The following is a 20,527-nucleotide window of genomic DNA, read 5'->3' as shown; positions in this document are numbered from 1 at the left end:
CCCTCCACTTTAGCTGTTATATCAAACCAAACTGTTTGACGATCACTGCTGACCAGGTAGGCACCTACTCAAACATTAGACATACTTCCCCCATTTGTGAGCATCAGATCCAGCATTGCTCTTCCCCTTGTGCGTTCTGTCACCATTTGACTGAGCAGAGCACTTTCTAAGGCAAGCACGATCATACTATTTTGTTTCCCCGATTTCGAAGATGGGATTTTCCAATCCGCATCCAGCGGGTTGAAATCTCTCAGCAACATCACCTCTCTTTTCTTTCCTAGCTTTTGGATATCTGTAACCAGATCTTTATCTAGTTTCTCTGATTGTGTCGGAGATCTGTAGACAACACCCAAGTGATCCATATCGCTTCTTCTTTCCCCAGGCCCCTGGCATTTCAGTCACTGTGATATTGTTTCTCACATAGAGAGCTACTCCTCCACCTTTACGACCATCTCTATAATTCCTAAATAGATTGTAGCCTAATATGTTTGCATCCCGTTCATGGGAATCATTGAACCATGTCTCTATGATAGCAACAATGTCTAAGACTGCCTCTAACACAAGGGCTTGCAAATTCCTTGAGCTGCTAAGTTACCCAGTTCTAGGAGGGAGATTTTGGGTCAGTCTTGGATTTCCAATAACCCTGCCCAGTGCAAATTGAGGACACTTATTTCAACAGGTAGAACCAAAGACTTCAAATACCACACTGTTTTGGGATATAAATTTAAAACCGGGACTGGCCAAAGTCTCCCTCCCAGAACTAAGTAACTTGGCAGTTCTGCAATTAGTCCCATCAATGGTAGTAGAATACAGTCTCTTGTAATATTACAGTATATTGCATACTATTTCATTCCTCAAAAGGAAACCATAGTTATACCATTTCCACTAATTAAGTATTTTCTACATAAAGTACTGTATCAAATTCATATAGAACAGTGATTCTCAAACCTGACCTGAGAGATTAGCATCCAGTCAGATTTTCAGGATATCTGCAACAGAAGCAAGGTGCACCAGCCTATCATGGGTATTCTTGCACTTCCCTAAAAACCTGACTGGGTAGGTTAGTGTAAATAAAATTCCTTTAGTTCTGTGAACTGTGACCTCATTTGCAGTGCCTCATGGGATTTTATTTTGGCTCATGTAAACCAAGATGGCTGTCCCGTGTTATTTCATTTTTCTGTATATTTAAATTTCTTGGTCAGTCATCAGAAAATTGCCCCGCTACATGCGAGATAAATCTGAGAGTTTAAAAATATTTTTATGCTTTGCAATTTGTGTAGCTTTCCCTTTATTTGTACTCTTTTTCTCTACTTTTGATAGTGGACACTTACCGAATGATGTCATCAGAAAGCACCAATCCTTCCAAGCTGAGGTTCTGTATTCTATGGCAGTAGCAAAGAATGTTCTGGAGCGCAGCAACACTTATGGTGCAGTTAGACAGATCAATGTGCTGAACACGGAGAGGTCTACAACAAAGGAAAAATGGTGTGAAATGATCTGCCTAACAAAAGAAAAGGCCTGTAGTGCCCTGATTTTAAACCCAATAAATGCAATTTAGAAGAATGGACACACTTGAACTCAGTTCAATAGATGGCGTTGAAAAACCATCCCAAGGCACTGTTCTATAAATGGCACTAAAAGTTAGGCGTTGTTTATAGAATAGCGCCGGAATTTGTGCATAAGTTTAGGCGCAAGGATTTACACTAACTGAATCCTGGTGTAAATCCTCATGCCATTCTATAACAGCACACATAAACTGCAGGAATGCCCCTGATATGCCTATAACCCTCTCATGGCTATACCCCTTTTTAAACCTTGAATAAAATTTACACGTGGATCACAGTGCCTAAAAATGCACACGTAAATTTTAATTGATGCCAATTAGCACCATTAGCATCCAATTTCCGGTGCTAGCTTGTTATTCAATTAAATTGCACAAGCCCAAATTCCCACATGCAATTTTTAGCACCATTTATAACTGAGGTGATTTTGTTTTTACCATACACTGAATTTCTACAATACCTTTCTGTGTAAAAGACTACAATTTCATCAAAAAGCTACAAGTAGCCATCTCTGGGGTAGAAAATATATCAATAGTTCTAATGTGTGTTAGACTATAACTGGTAGTGGGGAAAAAGAATAGAACAATGACTGATGTGAAAGCGTGGGCTGGCAGAAGAATAGCTTAAAATTATTTACTGCCTATAGTTAAACATTTTGAAGCATGGTTAGCAGCAAGGCTGGACAAATCCTGAGCACTAGATTCACCATGACACCTAGGAATCACATCCTAGTGCTTGCAATTTTTCTGAAAGAGAGGGAGAAGTGATAAGAACATAAGAACAGCCATACTGGGTCAGACCAATGGTCCATCTAGCCCAGTATCCTGCTTTCAACAGTGGCCAAACCAGGTAAGAAGTATTGCAGAAACCCAATTAGTAGCAACATTCCATGCTACCAATTCTGGGACAAGCAGTGGCTTCCCCCATGTCCATCTCAGACAATGGACTTTTCCTCCAGGAACTTGTCCTAACCTTTTTAAAATCCAGATACGCTAACTGCTGTTATCATATCCTCCGGCAATATGCTTGAACGTGAAAGAGGACGTTGGAACACAAATCTAATTTGAAAATTGGAAGAAATTCTGCTCCCTTGTTTGAACATTGCAGGGATTTTAAACATTGATTGGACTGTTTTTTTGTAAAGTTTTATATCTATTGTTGCAAGTTCGGTATTATTTTAATGATGACTAACAATATTGACATACATTACTTTGTAAATTATTTATATTCTCTGTGCTAAATTTAATGTAGAAGTTCTTTATAGCATTTTAATTCAGAATAATCTATTTGAAACATGCTGACTTTTGATATAAAGCTGTGGAATAGGTTAATGTCAATAACGTTAGCTTGATTGAGTGTTGAGTTTTAAAGCGCATGTCTCGGTGTGTGAGAAATATGTAAATACTAGTAAAAAAGGCCCGTTTCTGAAGGCAAGGAAACGGGCCCTAGGCAGGCAATTCCTCCCCCCCCCCCCCCGCGCTACGGCCCCCTCGCCCCCCCTTCCGTGAACCTGTCGCCCCCCCCCCCGGACCGCCGAAAACCGCCCCCCCCGCCGCCATTGTGGACTACCTGTGCTGAAGGGGACCCAAACCCCCGACAGCCGAAGTGTTGTGCCCCTCGCGTTTTGAATACTGATGTGGATGTGTTATCTGTTTGAGGAGCTTGAAGTTTTGTTTCTCTTGAAATTATTACACATTAGCTGCCATCAAGTTATCCTGAATTTTTTGGACTGTCTGATTGGATTGAATTTTTGAATAACAATAAATAAATGTGTTTAATTTTCACTCGTTTTTGAGAGAGACCTTTTTGATTTGACTGCACACTGTGGTGTTCTCTCGTTTCATCCTTCTAGCTTGTATATCTAGTTTGGGAAAGGACAAAGAGTGTGCAGACAGAAAAATATACAAGCTATATAAGGACTGGGAAACTGCTGTTAGTGTGGCCAATACACCAGTCTAAATAAATCTTGCCTTAACTGCAGCACTTTATCAACAGAAAAGTGAATGAAAAGGAATCAGACACATAACAGGAGCTAATGCTACTAACACATCTATTTGCCAAAGGGCCACTTCATAAAGAGTACGGCAACAAATAATGCGCATTAACAGTGTTACAAATGACCACCCATAAAAGCATCCCAGACCCAGGTGGTTAGAAAAAAACATGTTTAATTATTCTCTGCTGTATCTGAATGTAAGTTGCCTTGAGCTATAACTGAAAAAGGCCCAAGCTAAATCCAAAATCTCTTCCCTTTCCCTCAGTCATGCCAGACCAATGGATTATGTCCTCCTGCCAGAAGATAGAGATAAAAGGGGGGGGGGGGGGGTGAAGCTCAATGCTGTTTGTTTGTTTTTTTTAAATGGGAGCTGATGCAGCCTTCCACTCTTCAGTATACCAATGGCAGACATATTTATTAGGATTTATTTACTACCTTTTTGAAGGAATTCACTCAATGCAGTGTACAGGAAGTCAAAAACCCAGCAAAGACCACAACAAAAAATATTTTTGTTTGAGCTTCCAAACACCTTTAAAAGCAAAGCTGATGTTATGCCGCTTAGTTGCGAACAAATTAAAGCAGTTTGCACTAAAAACAAACTACTGATCACTCACACAAGAAAAAAAAAAGAAAATACATATACATATAAATTAAAATAAATAAATTACAATCAATGAAAATCACCAATCATACATGGTGGTACTTAATTTTTCTAGCAATATTCTCTATATTTTTCGTCTAAAACATTGTATCAAAAGTAAGTTCCTTCTCAAGACCACTACTCTCTAACCTCTTCTTGCTCACCCCTCCAGCTAATGCAGGAAACATGCTGATGAACTGGTGAATCAACTCACTTGAGCCTACACATCACCCAGAACTGGCTGCTTCTTTTAGTCAACTGTCAAAATTAGAGAATGGCTGAGGTACTACCTACCAATGTAGTCACTCCTATCTCCTTCCCATCTACCTACCCTCACAATGTTGCCACTTTTCTCCTCCTTATCTACCCACACTTCCTCCTGATGCTATTGCTCTCCTCTCATTATGCTGCTGCTTCCCTGTCATCTCCCCATTCACCCTCTCTCTCAATGATTCTCCTTCCATTTCCCCTTCCTGCATGCTCTCTATCCTCACATTGCTGCTATTTGTATCCTCACTGGCATCTAAATTTTGGAAAGGATTCCTAGATTTGTCTAGGCTGGGTTAGCATACCACCTCTTTTCAAAAGGTAAAGTCATGAAGATCCACAGAAGAATGTAAAAGGCCAAACCAGAGTGTGATGCCCTGGTCAGATTTAGGACAAGAGCTTAAGGCAATTTTCATTGCATTGCTTTTCATATGAAGTACAGAGGGCTGCTCTACCCAACTGTGTAATCCACAGTAGTTATTAGCTGCCTTAGCCAATTGTCTTTCAAAACAATCACTCTTTCTTGTTATTTAATAATAGAGGCTATTTCTGGGTTTAAATGTGGCATAATCATTACTAAACCAAAGGCAGAAAGTGGGATATGAGGAAAAAAAAACAAGATACCAGCAGTTACAATGAAGGGTTAAAGTCCCAAGCACCGGTCATGGTACAAGGTATTAAGTCACTATAAAAAGAGATCTCTTCTATTCCAATTCCCTTACCTTGAGTTCTTAAATATAGGCTCCCCTACACAAGCCCTTGGACAACGGAAGGTAATGACGCCAGTGGAGAGCACCCGACCAAGCACACCTGGGAGCAGGGTCCTACCTGTTACATCCAAGCTGTACCACAGCGACTCATCAAACCTAGACAGCAGAAAAGTTGGAAAGGTCAACATACATCTAATAAATACAACCGAAGAGACTGTAACAGTTCATTCATTCAAAACCTCTGCTTATATGCCAGCATCCACAGTATTACTCATTTCAAATTTGCAACAGAGTGCGTTGAAACTAGGAGGAAAAACCCTCAGAGCTCCATTTTACATCAGAGTGATTAAGATTTTTGGGGTGAATCACTGGCATAAAAAAAAACCTCCTAATGCAACAATAAAGCTCTGTGCAATGTCTAATTAAATTGGTAAACCTCAATTCTTAATATTTAGTGTAAAAAAAAAGACTTGGCTTTCAAAAAACGTGCTCGAGGAATAACGCTCTGTGGACCCCACAAACCGTGGTCAGAGTTTTGCCAAAAGCTGTTTCAACACACATACCATATTGCACAATGATTCTCTCAACGTGTCAAGATAGGTTAAAATGACAGAAAATTAAATTCTTGTCCCAAGAATTACATGATCCTGTTACACGACCAAAGACTGCGCAAGCAGACAAGTGCCAGCTGATGCTTTTCCATCAGACATTTAGGGGACAATTGTATAAAATCTTATGCGTGTGTAAAGCAAAGATACTTACCTGGTGCTCTCCGAGGACAGTACATAAGTATCGCCATGCTGTGACAGGCCAAGGGTCCATCGAGCCCAGCACCCTGTCACCGACAGCAGCCAAAAGAACGTGCAATTTGTCCCGCCCATCCTAGAAATACTGTATTCCCTCGTCCATTCAATAACATTCTATGGCTTTTTCCTCCAGGAAACCGCCCAACCCTTTTTTGAAGTCCGCTAAGTTAACCGCCTTAACCACCTTTTCCAGCAGCAAATTCCAGAGTTTAACTACGCGCTGAATGAAGAAAAGTTTCCTCCGATTCGACAGTAGGCTGCTTATTCTCACATGTGGTTGATGTCATTTGATGGAGCCCCATTGTGGACACTGAATGAATCGCTAGCACTAAAGAAAGTTCTAGCAGTGTCCCACTGTGTATGCATTGGTGCCCTCCCGCTTGACAAAGTATGGGTCTCTCAGGTCGGGTGAAAAGCATAGAGAGTACAACATTGCATCCTTGCATGAGGTCTGGAAAAAAATGTTGGAAGAACAATTGACTGGTTAAGATGGAACTTGGATATGACTCTAGGAAGGAACTTGGGGTAAGTGCGAAGGACTACAATGTTGTGATGAAATTTAATATAAAGTGGGTGAGCTACTAGGGCTTGGAGCGCACTGACTCTGCAAGCTGAAGTGACCGCCACCAGAAATATAACCTTCTAGGTCACAAACTTAAGTCAGCAGGTATCCAGAGGCTCAAAAGGAGCTTTCATCAGCTGGGTGAGGACTATGTTGAGATCCCATGACACAACCAGAGGTTTGGTAGGGGGCTTTGTCAACAACAAACATCTCATGAAGCAAACAACTAAACGGTCTCTTTTGCAACCTCACTATCAGGATAGCCTATCTTCCCTGTTTTGGTGATATCTTTGAAAGATACCTTATCCCGAACCATGCGCTTTTGAGTGACTGTCAGCCTTCCCCCGTTTCTAGTTTAAAAGCTGCTCTATCTCCTTTTTAAATGCAGATGCCAGCAGCCTGGTCCCACCCTGGTTAAGGTGGAGCCCATCCTTTCGGAATAGGCTCCCCCTTCCCCAGAATGCTGCCCAGTTCCTAACAAATCTAAAACCCTCCTCCCTGCACCATCGTCTCATCCACGCATTGAGACTCTGGAGCTCTGCCTGTCTCTTGGGCCCTGCGCGTGGAACAGGTAGTATTTCAGAAAATGCGACCCTAGAATATCTGGATTTGAGCTTTCTACCTAACTACTACTACTACTTAACATTTCTAAAGCGCTACTAGGGTTACGCAGCACTGTACAGATTAACAGAGAAGGACAGTCCCTACTCAAGGAGCTTACAATCTAAAGGACAAGTGTACAGTCAGTCAAATAGGGCAGTCAATTTGGGGCATAAAGGTTAGGTGCCGAAGGCGACATTAAAGAGGTGGGCTTTGAGCAAAGATTTGAAGATGGGCAGGGAGGGGGCTTGGCGAATAGGCTCAGGAAGTTTATTCCAAGCATAGGGTGAGGTGAGGCAGAAAGGGCGGAGCCTGGAGTTGGCGGTGGTGAAGGGTACTGAGAGGAGGGATTTGTCCTGTGAGCAGAGGTTACGGGTGGGAACGTAAGGGGAGTTGAGGGTAGAGAGGTAATGAGGGGCTGTGGACTGAGTGCATTTGTAGGTTAGAAGGAGAAGCTTGAACTGTATACAGTACCTGATCGGAAGCCAGTGAAGTGACTTGAGGAGAGGGGTGATATGAGCATATCGGTCCAGGCGGAATATAAGACGTGCAGCAGAGTTCTGCACTGATTGAAGGGGGGATAGATGTTTAAGTGGGAGGCCAGTGAAGAGTAGGTTGCAGTAGTCAAAGCGAGAGGTAATGAGAGAGTGGACAAGAGTTCAGGTGGTGTGCTCAGACAGGAAAGGGCAAATTTTGCTGATGTTAAAGAGAAAGAAGTGACAGGTCTTGGCTAACTGCTGGATATGCGCAGAGAAGGAGAGGGAGGAGTCGAAGATGACTCCGAGGTTGCGGGCAGATGAGACGGGGATGATGAGGGTGTTATCGACTGAGATAGAGAGTGGAGGAACAGGAGAAGTGGGTTTTTGGTGGAAAGACGATAAGCTCGGTCTTGGCCATGTTCAGTTTCAGGTGGCGGTTGGACATCCAGGCAGCAATGTCGGATAAGCAGGCCGATACTTTGGCCTGGGTTTCCGCAGTGATGTCTGGTGTGGATAGATAAAGCTGGGTGTCGTCAGCATAAAGATGATATTGGAAACCATGCGATGAGATCAGCGAGCCCAGGGAAGAGGTGTAGATTGAAAAAAGAAAGGGTCCAAGGACAGATCCCTAAGAGCCTAAATTTAGCTTCCAGAACCTCTCTCCCACATTTTCCTATGTCATTGATACCCATATGTACCAAGACAGCCGGCTCCTCCCCAGCACTATCCAGAATCCTATCTAGGTGACGCGTGAGGTCTGCCACCTACGCATCAGGCAGGCAAGTCACCAGGCGATCCTCACGTCCACCAGCCACCCAGCTAGCTATATGCCTAATGATCAAATCACTAACTACAACAGCTATCTTAACCTTTCCCTTCCGGGCAGCACTTGGAGACATATCCTTGGTGCGAGAGGATAGTACATCCCCTGGTGGGCAGGTCCTGGCTACAGGAGTACTTCTTACTTCACCAGGGTGATGCTCTCCTTCTAGCAGACCTCCCTCCTCCTAGGTAGTACAGGGGCTACCAGACTGGAGGTGGGACTTCTATACAACTTCCCTGTCTCCCTCAGCTCCACCAAGTCTGCTACTCTAGCCTCAAGAGAACGGACACGTTCTCTGAGAGTTAGGAGCTCTTTGCATCGGGCACACGCGTATGACGTCTCACCAACTGGGAGATAATCATACATGTGACACAATGCAAAAGACTGGATAGCACTCCTCTCACTGCTGGACTGCTGACTCCATCTTCAATAATTTAAAACTTGCTACAGTATTAAGGATATTAGCCTAATATAAAAGTGTCTTTTAGTTTATACAGTTTACATTGAACATGTTTCCCATTATCCTTTTTGCTACCCATATCCATTCCTCTCAATCTTTCTACTCCTATATCCCAACGCTCATTTCCTTCTGAATCCAATTCGTCCTATGTTCAACTTACTTATCTGTTAACCCCATTAATTTTGCGGTTACCACAAACTGTATATTCTTCTTACGGCTTTGTAATTCTTTATATTGTTACTATGTAAGCCGCATTGAGCCTGCCATGTGTGGGAAAGCGCGGGGTACAAATGTAATAAATAAATAAATAGTATATTGCATGATTTATTTAGTGTTTCCTTCTTAGATGGTAATGAAATGTATTTAAAACTCTGTAAGAGCACTTCTTGCTTGTTACCCTAATTACAATAAGTATAAATGAAGAGTTACCCTAGGGGTGGGCAGGAAGGCTAAACTAGATCCTGCAGTGCCTGCTAGATTCTGTTAATGCTGTGGTACAAATTTTTTAAAACTAAGTGGAAAAGACTATGGAGATTAGTTGATAAAATTTGCTTTTTATATTTTTATTTTGCCTATCACTAACCTACAATTCCTCCTTTAAACCCCAATCTTAAGTTCCCAAAGCACAAAGCAAAATAGTGTTCACTTACCAGAGAAATGTCCTCTTCTCTTGGAACTTCTCAGAAAGTTCCAGAGATTAACTATTCGTTGAATGAAGAAATATTTCATCCTATTTGTTTAAAAGTATTTCCATGTATTTCCATGTAACGTCACTGAGTATCCTGTCTTTGTATTTTTTTTGAAAAAGAAATAGATTCACTTTTACTCGTTCTACACCACTCAGGATTTTGTAAACCTCAATCATATCTTCTTTCAGTCATCTCTTTTCCAAGCTGAAGAGCCCTAAACTCTTTAGCCTTTCCTCATATGAGAGAAGTTCCATTCCCTAAATCATTTTGGTCGCTTTTCTTTGCACCTCTTCTAATTCTGCTATATGTTTTTTTGAGATACGGCGACCAGAACTACTCAAGACAATGCACGTTTTGTCTTATTCTGCAACCAGAAGTGCCTGTAAGTTTAAAAGACTGACAGGACGCAACACAGCCATGTTGTACCAAAAACAAAAAGCATCAGCACACATCAGGATTGTTCTGTGCATAAATATTAGCCTCACAAAACATTTTTACGTACAAGAAATATTTGAGGCAGGCTAATATCTATGCACAGAATAGGTGCCGATGTGTGTCAACACTTTTTGTTGCAACATAAGCACAAGAAGCCATGCTTACTGCAAAACCATTGTACGCATTTGTCCGGCAGGCTCTCCCCCCCACCCCCAAATTTACATGCAAGTTCTGTGTGCATAAAATTTGCATATATCTTAAGCTTACTACATATTATGCCATATGCTGCATGGCTTTACCCACGGTTTTCTGCATCAGCAGACTCCTTGAGCTACAACAGAAAACCAAATCCTACAATAAAAATGTGCTGTGCACTAGTCTGGGCCACAATTCAAACACCTGTAGCAATGTTGAAAGTCTACTGTCACCAGGAAATGGTATTTACCTCCACTGCTGGTGATGCAACAAAGTAAAGGATCTAGCTATGGCATTTACCTCCACTGCTGGTGATGCAACAAAGTAAAGGATCTAGCTGTAGCTATGTATGGGTAGAGAGGTCCTGCTGTCTTTTCTGTCTCCAGCTGTTGGCACAAAGGACCAAACCCCAGTATTTGAGCAAGTGTAAGTGGAATACAGAAAATATGCCTTTGCTTACCAACAGAAAAGCAGATAAAAATAGATGAAAATCACTTACGAAAGGCGATGCCATCGCTTACAGACATTAGAAACTTTTAGCAGGTCACTTAGGGGTAAATAAGAGAAGATGCCCAATAGCAGTTCATCTGGAAGAGCACCCCAAGAAATGCCTAAAATAAAACAAGTGAACAAGAAAGAGCATAATGAAAACAATTTATCACCTACTTTTGTATTTCCTAGGAATTTCAGGGAATATTCTTCATTTTTAAAAAACATTTCAAGGGTGACACCCTAAACCTTTTTCTCTATTAGTACATTTGGCTCTTTATTTTATGGATCACTATGACAGAAGATGACACTGCAAGCCATTCAGAAGGAAAAAATAAGATACATATTTCGCAACTATTTGCATTTCTGTAGGACTTTCCATCTGACCTGTGGTTCTCAATTCATTCCTCAGGATATATAATGAACATGCATGAAACAATGCATATTCATTGTGGACATTCTGAAAACCTTCACTGGTTTGGTGTGTCCCAAGGACTGGCTTAAGAACTCTATTCTACTTTACTGGCTCACCTGCTTCAGCATTAAATTTAATAATCATCTTGAAGGCTTCTCACCAGGGGTTCTCCAAGACTGGTTTCGAAACCACTAGCGAGTTAGGTTTCCCGGATACCCACAATCAATACTAATAAGATTTGCATTGACTATCACCATCAGCCTCCTACAAGAAGCCCAACACTGAGCATAAGATGCTTTTGAGAGGCTGGCTTAGCCAAATTTTCTATCCCTCATATAAAATTTCAGGGGTAATGGGGATTTCGGTGTTAACACACAGGGGCCTTCTCCTTATTGTCAAACTGCTCATACAGTGACCCAGGGGACAATGTATAATCTTAGAATGTCTAGGTATAAAACCCAGCGCTTCACTTTTTCATAATATGAGCACCAACAATAATTATTCACTCAACATTATATCTTCAGACTTTGGTAGCAACTCTTTTCACATGATTGGAAGAGATTTTTGGATGACAATTTTTCTTTGGGAAGATGTTGGTAAAATTATGTATCATACCTGATAATTTTCTTTCCATTAATCACAGCAGATCAATCCATAGACTGGTGGGTTGTGTCCATCTACCAGCAGGCGGAGATAGAGAGCAATCTTTTGCCTCTCTGTATGTGGTCACGTGCTACCAGGAAATCCTCAAGTCGATATCAAAGCTCCATCCGCAGGAATCACCAAACATAGAGAATTACACCCACAAAGGGACACTCTGCCACCCAACCACCGCCGAAGCGGGGGGGGGGGGGGGGCACCCACACCCGCCGACACAGGGGGAACTGGCATGTCCTGCTACCGCAACCGCGGAAAGAGCTGGCTTAACCCATCACCGCCAAAGCGAGAGGGAAACAAAGCTACCCTACTACCGCACGAAGCGGAAGGGAGCACTGGCATAATTTAGTTATGAATCCAACCACCATCAAAACGGGGGGAAAGAAGCAGCAGCTCACTGAAACACAAAGTCGTCCCAACTCCAGGGAAATCAAAGTGGAAGAACTTGAACTCGAAGTCCTCCTGAACAGGAACTGAAGTCTAAACTTGAACCTGAAATATAAATGAACTAGAACAAACAGTACAGAAATCTGGGAGGGACAATGGATTGATCTGCTATGATTAATGGAAAGAAAATTATCAGGTATGATACATAATTTTACCTTCCATATCATCAAGTAGACCAATCCATAGACTGGTGGGATGTACCCAAGCAGTACTCACCCAGGGCGGGCCATGGAAATCCCAAAACGCAACACTGAAGCTCCAAACTGGGCCAGGGCCCATGCTGCCACGTCCAAGCGATAATGCCGTGAGAATGTATGAGCCGATGCCCAAGTCACCGATCTGCAAATCTCCTCCAAGGAAATGGACCTGGACTCTGCCATCAAAGCCGCCTGTGCTCTAGTAGAATGAGCCTTCAGCTGGATAGGCAGCACCTTCCACCTTCCCTGCGGCCACATAAGCCGCCACAATCGTTTCCTTGACCCAACGTGCCACGGTAGGCTTAGATGCCTGCAGACCCCTATGGGGGCCCGCGAACAGCATGAACAGGTGATCTGACTTCCAGAAATCGTTGGTCACTTCCAAGTATCTGATGATAACTCGTCTAACATACAGGCATCTGAGAGCACGATACTCCTCTGGATAATCCTCCCTACGGAAGGAGGGTAGACAAAGCTGCTGATTCACATGGAGGCGAGAAACAATCTTGGGCAGGAAGGAAGGCACTGGGCGAATAGACACGGTGGGAAGACGGGCTTCAGCCAGGGCTGTAACAGAGCGTCTAGTCCTGCAGAGTGAACCTCTTTTCTTCTGCTGAAGAACCTGGGAACTTTGGCATTGGATTGGTTGCCATCAGATCCATTACCAGCGAGCCCCACTTTTGGCAGATCAAAAGAAATGATTCCGTTGCCAGTTCCCATTCTGCTGCATCTAGAAGATGACGGCTGAGAAAATCCATTTGCACATTGTCCTGGCCTGCAATGTGAGCCGCTGACAGAGAAGATGAGACTCAGCCCGAATCAGCAGGGCGGAGGCCTCCGTGGCAAGAGTCCTGCTCCGAGCGCCTGTTTGCCGGTTAATGTAAGCTACCGCTGACGTGCTGTCCGAGAGAATTCGAACTGCCTGACCCTCCAGGATATCCTGAAAGGATAGAAGGGCTAGCAACACAGCTTTCAACTCCGGTCTGTTGATGGGCCACTTTGCTTCCGTCGCTGACCAATGCCCCTGCCCCACCCGGTGGAGGACAATGTGCTCCCCAACCTGAGAGGCTGGCATCCGTTACTACCTGGACTGGACCACTGCGGGGATGCCAAAGGCATTCCCTTCCGAAGATTGGGCGCACATAACCACCAAGTCATGCTGTCCCTCGCCAAAGGAAGCCAAGGTAGAAGTTGGTAATCGTGAGAGACTGGAGACCATTCAAGTAACAGGGCACGCTGGAGAGGTCACATGCGAGCCCTCACTCATGGAACCACCTCCAGGGTGGATGTAATCGGCCTGAGAACTTGGACATAATCCCAAGCCCAAGGGGAGGGAGTCCGTAAAAGACAGCGAATCTGAAAACAAACTTTGAGTCTCCTGGCTTCTGGTAAGAAGACATGTCCCTGAGCTGTGTCGAAAACTACTCCAAGATACTCCAAGGACTGGAAGGGAACTAAATGACTGTTGGGCAGATTGATTACCCAACCCAGGCACTGCAGGAACTGCAAAACTCGAGAGGTGGCTAACCGACTCTTGTTCCAAGTCTGCCCGGATCAACCAATAGTCCAAATAAGGGTGGACTTTGATCCCCTCTTTTCGAAGAAAGGCTGCGGCGACAACCATGATCTTGGAAAAGGTTCGAGGAGCCCTAGCCAGGCCAAAGGGTAGCATGCAAAACTGAAAATGACGGCCTAACACAGCAAACTGAAGAAACTTCTGATGAGGAGGCCAAATGAATGGGGAAATGCAAGTACGCCTCTTTCAAATCCAGAGCCACGAGAGACTCTCCCAGCTGGACAAACGCAATCACCGACCGGTCTCCATGCGGAAATGGCAAACTCGGAGACACTCGTTCACATGTCTGAGGTTGAGAATAGGCCTGAAGAAACTCCCTTTTTGAGGAACCACAAAGTAGATGAAATAACAACTGGTACAAACCTCGGATTGCGGTACAGTGGCTTCTACTGCTGCTCTTCTGGTTTTTGTGGCACATCGAGATTCCAAGTCTGCGACGGGCAAGGCAAATTCTAATCTGTAGCTGTCTCTGATAAGATCCAAGACGTGATAGGGAGTTGGATATCCAGGGTCACTGCTATCTCTTCAGTGTTCTCCATCTCCACCTGCTGGTAGCCGGATACAACCCACCAGTTCCTGGATTCATCTGCTGCTTAAGCTAAGTTGATGATTTCATAAATAGTTGTATCTCATGTGAAAACAAGTAGCTACTGAAGTCAGAATATAATATGTTAAGTGAATAATTATTGATTGTTGGTGCTCAAATTAAAAAAAAGTGAAGCGCTGGGTTTTATACCTATATATTAGTTATGTACCCCTGCTTATGATAAGAATGAGACCTCAAAAGGTAAAATTATGTATCATACCTGATAATTTTCATTCCATTAATCATAGCTGATCAATCCATAGACTGGTGGGTTGTGTCCATCTACCAGCAGGTGGAGATAGAGAGCAATCCTTTTGCCTCCCTATATGTGGTCATGTGCTGCCGGAAACTCCTCAGTATGTCGATATCCAAGCTCCATCCGCAGGACTCAGCACTTAGAGAATTACACCCACAAAGGGACACTCTGCCCAGCTCACCACCACCGAAACGGGGGAGGGGAATTAACCCAGCTCATCCCCACACAAGTGGGGGAGGGGAATCCGTCCAGTTCATCCCCGCGGAGCGGGGGAGGGACACCACACCCGCCGATGCGGGGGGATCTGGCTTATCCTGCAACCACAACCGCGGGAGGAGCTGACTAACCCTAACACCGCTGAAGCGGGAGGGGTACAAAGCTGCCCTACTGCCGCACGAAGCGGGAGGGAGCGCCGGCAGAATTTAAGTCTCAATCCAGCCCCGTAAAACGGAGGGGAGAGGAATGCAGCAGCTCACTGTAACACAAATTCGTCTCAACTCTTGAAGAATCCATTGAAAAACTTGAACACGAAGTCTTCCTGAACAGGAACTGAAGACTAAACTTGAACCTGAAATGCAACCAGAATATAAACAATACAGATATCTGGGAGGGGCTATGGATTGATCAGCTATGATTAATGGAAAGAAAATTATCAGGTATGATACATAATTTTACCTTCCATATCATCATGCTGATCAATCCATAGACTGGTGGGATGTACCGAAGCAGTACTCACCCAGGGCGGGACATAGAAATCCCTGACCGCAACACTGAAGCTCCAAACCGGGCCTCCGCCCGAGCAGCCACAGCCAAGCGGTAATGCCTGGAGAAGGTATGGGCCGATGCCCAAGTTGCCGCCTTGCAAATCTCTTCCAAGGAGACGGACCCGGCCTCTGCCATCGAGGCCGCCTGAGCTCTAGTGGAGTGAGCCTTCAGCTGGATAAGCGGCACCTTCCCCGCGGCCACATAAGCCGCTGCAATGGCCCCTGAAGCAAGCCAGAGCCGCTACCTGGACTTTAAGGGAACTGAGCGACAGGCCTTTCTCCAGACCCTCTTGCAGGAACGCCAACACTGAAGAAATTGGAGCAGTGAAGGGAGAAATTGAGCCTGCTTCACACCACGCTGCAAATATACGCCAAACCCTGGCGTAAGCAGTAGAAGTAGAGCGCTTCCTCGCTCTCAGCATAGTGGCGATGACCTTGTCTGAGAAGCCCTTCTTTCTCAGACGCTGCCGCTCAATAGCCAGGCCGTAAGACCAAAGGGGGAGGGATCCTCCATCACCACAGGACCCTGATGTAACAGGCCCTGCTCCACTGGCAGCCGCAGAGGATCGTCGACTGAGAGCCTGATCAAGTCCGCATACCAGGGACGTCTGGGCCAATCCGGACCCACCAGGATTACCCTGCCGGGATGCTTTGCCACCCGGTCTAGCACCCTGCCCAACATGGGCCAGGGCGGGAACACATAGAGAAGCTCTTGTGTCGGCCACTGTTGGAGAAGAGCATCTACTCCCAGGGATCGAGGGTCCCGTCCTCTGCTGAAAAAGCGCAGCACTTGGCAATTGGCCGATGACGCCATCAGATCTAGGCTCGGCTGGCCCCAGCGCTTCGTGATGTCCAAGAACGCCTGAGCAGATAGCTGCCACTCTCCGGGCTCCAAGGTATGGCGACTGAGAAAGTCCGCCTTGACATTCATGACTCCGGCAATGTGGGCCGCTGACAGCTGTTCCAGGTTCGCTTCCGCCCAGTGGCATAGATTCATGGCCTCCTTGGCTAGAGGGGCGCTCTTGGTACCTCCCTGGCGGTTGACATAGGCCACAGCCGTGGCATTGTCCGACAGGACCCGTACTGGCTTCAACGCCAGTACCGGGATGAACTCCAAAAGCGCCAACCGAATGGCTCTGAGTTCCAGGAGGTTGATAGGCCCCTTTGCCTCTGCAGGAGACCAGAGCCCCTGCGCTGTCCTTCCCAAGCAGAGGGCTCCCCAGCCCGACAAAGAGGCGTCCGTCGTGACGACAATCCACTCCGGGGTCACCAGAGGCATTCCTGCAGACAACTTTTCTGTCTGCATCCACCAGCTCAGCGCCTTGCGCACTGCTGGGTCCAAGGGAAGGCGCACAGCATAATCCTCCGACATCGGAGTCCAGCGCTGCAGCAGAGAGAGTTGTAGTGGTCTCATATGAGCCCTGGCCCAGGGCACTACTTCCATTGTGGCCGTCATAGAGCCCAACAGCTGCACATAGTCCCAAGCCCGAAGAGGAGAGGCTCCTAGGAACTGGTCCACCTGAGCCTGAAGTTTGACAATCCGATTGTCTGGCAGGAACACTCTGCCCACTTGGGTGTCAAATCGAACTCCCAGATACTCCAGGGACTGAGTCGGGCGCAGCTGGCTCTTCTCCCAGTTGATGATCCATCCCAGGGAGCTCAAAAGAGCAACCACCCGGTCCACAGCTTTGCCGCACTCTGCATAAGAGGGGGCTCGGATCAACCAGTCGTCCAGATAAGGATGGACTTGTACTCCTTCCTTTCGCAGGAAGGCCGCGATGACCACCATTACTTTGGAGAAGGTCCGCGGAGCAGTAGCCAACCCGAAAGGGAGGGCTCTGAACTGGAAGTGTCGGCCCAGGACTGCAAAACGCAGAAAGCGTTGATGAGGAGGCCAGATGGGAATATGCAAGTACGCTTCCTTGATGTCCAAGGAGGCCAGGTACTCCCCTGCCTTCACTGCCGCTATAACTGAGCGGAGAGTCTCCATGCGAAAGTGCCGCACTTTCAAGGCCCGATTGACCCCTTTGAGGTCGAGGATAGGCCGGACAGAACCTCCTTTCTTTGGTACCACAAAGTAAATGGAGTAACGTCCCTTGCCAATCTGATTTTCTGGCACCGGAACGACCGCACCCAGGCGTATCAGGTTGTCCAAGGTCTGCTGCACTGCCACAGCTTTGACCGGAGACTTGCAGGGAGAGAGTACAAACCCGTCTCTTAAGGGTCGGCAGAACTCTAACTTGTAGCCGTCTCTGATGACTTCCAGCACCCAAGCGTCTGAAGTTACTCTGGTCCACTCGCCCAGAAACGAGGACAGGCGTCCTCCAATCTGCACTGGGCCATGGACCAGGACCCCGTCATTGGGTACGAGACCCTGGGGGAGGACCGGAGGGCGTACCTTCGGGACGGCGGTCTCTGCGAAAGGAATGCTGCTTGGGGGAGAAGTTCCTTTTGAAGGAAAAGGGGGCAGAGGAGCCCGACTTGCCCGGGCGGTACCGACGGGCTTCCTGAAACCATCCTCTGGAGATACCGGGGCGAGCACTGGCCCGAGCCCTGACCTCTGGTAACCTCTTGCCCTTAGACGTGCCGAGATCGGTCACGATTTTGTCCAGCTCGACCCCAAAGAGCAGCTTGCCTTTAAAAGGCAACTTAGCCAGGCGGGACTTAGAGGCGTGGTCCGCAGACCAATGTTTCAGCCAAAGCCAGCGCCGCGCAGAGACTGTCTGAGCCATGCCTTTAGCCGAGGCTCTCAAGACATCATACAGTAAGTCTGCCAAATAAGCCAAGCCCGATTCCAGGGCCGGCCAGTCAGCCCTCAAGGAAGGATCCGAGGGGGAAGCCCGCTGCACCATCGTCAGGCACGCCCTGGCCACATAGGAGCCGCAAACTGAGGCCTGCAAACTTAAGGCAGCCGCCTCGAAGGACGACCTTAAAGCCGCTTCCAATCTTCTGTCTTGGGCGTCCTTTAGTGCCGTGCCACCTTCCACCGGCAACGCCGTTTTCTTAGTCACCGCAGTGATTAAAGAATCCACGGTAGGCCAAATAAAGGCCTCACGTTCACCTTCAGGCAAAGGATAGAGGCGGGACATAGTCCTAGCCACTTTAAGGCTCGCTTCAGGGACATCCCATTGAGCCGAAATTAAGGTGTGCATGGCATCATGCACGTGGAAGGTTCTAGGCGGGCGCTTCGTCCCCAGCATAATGGCAGAGCCAACAGGGGCTGAGGGAGAGACGTCCTCTGGCGAGGAAATCTTCAAAATGCTCATGGCCTGCAGTAACAGGTTGGGCAAATCCTCTGAGCGAAAGATCCGCGCTGCAGAGGGGTCATCCGCTCCATCCGAGCGGGAATCCGTCTCCTCCAAGGAATCCCCAAAGGACCGTTGGGAGAACTCAGATACGCTGCCCTCATCTACATCAGAGGAAACAGCGTCCTCTAAGGCCTGGGAATCCACCCGAGGGCGTTTACTTCCGGGGGCCTCAACCCCGTTATCGGACAAGGGAGAAGGGGCAGCGTTTTGCATAAGGAAGGCCTGATGCAGCAGCAAAATAAACTCGGGGGAGAAACCCCCCAGACTGTGAATTTCAGCAGTCTGGGCCACAGCCCTAGACGCACCCTCAACCGGCGCTCGCAAGAGCGGGGGAGCAACATGCTGCGCATCCAAGATGGCGTCCGGCGCGACACTCCGCAAAGGAGCCGCGCGGGAAGAACGGCGCTTAATTTTAGCTGCTTTTTTGCCGTCGCCCAAATCAAGGGCGGCCATGGCATGAACGTCTCCCAGCTCAAGGGCGGCCCAAGAAGAAGCCGTCCGAGCAGAGTGGCCGGCCAAGATGGCGGAGGCGAGCAGCGGGGGATGGGCGTTTATGGTGGGAAAAACCGCCGCGCCGGAGGAAGACCCGGGACACTGACCGGCCTCCAAACTGACACCCACCAAGGGCGAATCAGACTTTAAAACCCCCGCATCCCCGCTAGAAGCGCACACGCAGTACGGGGAGCGATTCTTCGCACCCTCGCCCTCCGACGCCATAGGCCACGTGGAGATCAATCGGGGAACCCCCTGCCCGCTATAAAAAGGTAAAAATTACCTGCTTCTCGCTCCGAGCTGTAACGACCTGGTGTCCCAGTGAGTAGCTGCAATAAACGTTTAAATAAACGTCGAAATAAACGCCCTTAAGGACGTCCAAAAATTTTTTTTTTTTTTAACGGAGCCAGCAGGAGGGGGGAGAAAAGGAGGGACCTGGCGCCACCAGGTTTGCACTTGCTCAAGAAGAGCCCTCAACCCCAGGCACTCAACAAAACCTAAAAATTAGGCTTGGAGGCCTAGCCAGAGCTGCTGCTGTGTGTGACCACCACCTGCTGAGATAGAGAACATACTGAGGAGTTTCCGGCAGCACATGACCACATATAGGGAGGCAAAAGGATTGCTCTCTATCTCCACCTGCTGGTAGATGGACACAACCCACCAGTCTATGGATTGATCAGCATGATGATATGAAAATTTTGATTAACATCTTAGAACACGTATAACAGGCCCAATTCTGGTTAAAATGAATTTCTACAAGGTGTTGACAAACTCTGATCTGTTATAACAGGAGAAGGGAGTACTGTGGATTATTTAGATTGTACCTTTACTATTACCATTGGCTTGACTACTGTCTTGACTCTTAAAAACTGTCAGTCTCTTCAGCTTAAAAAAATATTTGACATATACATAAGTTATCCTCCTAGATTCAACTAATATAGTAAGCTGCGCTCTCAAGATACAGCAAGTTATCTTGCACTTTGAAAAGTGATAAACTAAGTGTGTCTTCAATCAGCCTCTAATATTGGATTTCTTTGATTTTCAAACAGGCAAGTCCAAGTCAGTTACATGGGAACTCAATATCTCAATGTCACGGAACAAAAATGTGAAGAACTT

The 20,527-nt window shown here is 46.4% G+C and overlaps 1 protein-coding gene across 1 annotated transcript in view; it reads right to left on the bottom strand.

Annotated features, from left to right (window-relative positions):
• SKP2 (S-phase kinase associated protein 2) overlaps positions 1 to 20,527 on the bottom strand; it is a 69,711-nt gene that overhangs the window by 38,944 nt on the left and 10,240 nt on the right. The window contains exons 3-5 of the mRNA XM_030193039.1: positions 10,724 to 10,835; positions 5,188 to 5,331; positions 1,332 to 1,466 (exon numbers count right to left, since the gene is read on the bottom strand). Coding sequence (XP_030048899.1) covers positions 1,332 to 1,466; positions 5,188 to 5,331; positions 10,724 to 10,835 — 391 coding nt within the window. The remainder of the gene's footprint in view (positions 1 to 1,331; positions 1,467 to 5,187; positions 5,332 to 10,723; positions 10,836 to 20,527) is intronic.

The sequence above is a fragment of the Microcaecilia unicolor genome, chromosome 2 (assembly GCF_901765095.1).
Source record: "Microcaecilia unicolor chromosome 2, aMicUni1.1, whole genome shotgun sequence".
Lineage (NCBI taxonomy): Eukaryota > Metazoa > Chordata > Amphibia > Gymnophiona > Siphonopidae > Microcaecilia > Microcaecilia unicolor.
This window is presented reverse-complemented; position numbering and strand designations above follow the sequence as displayed.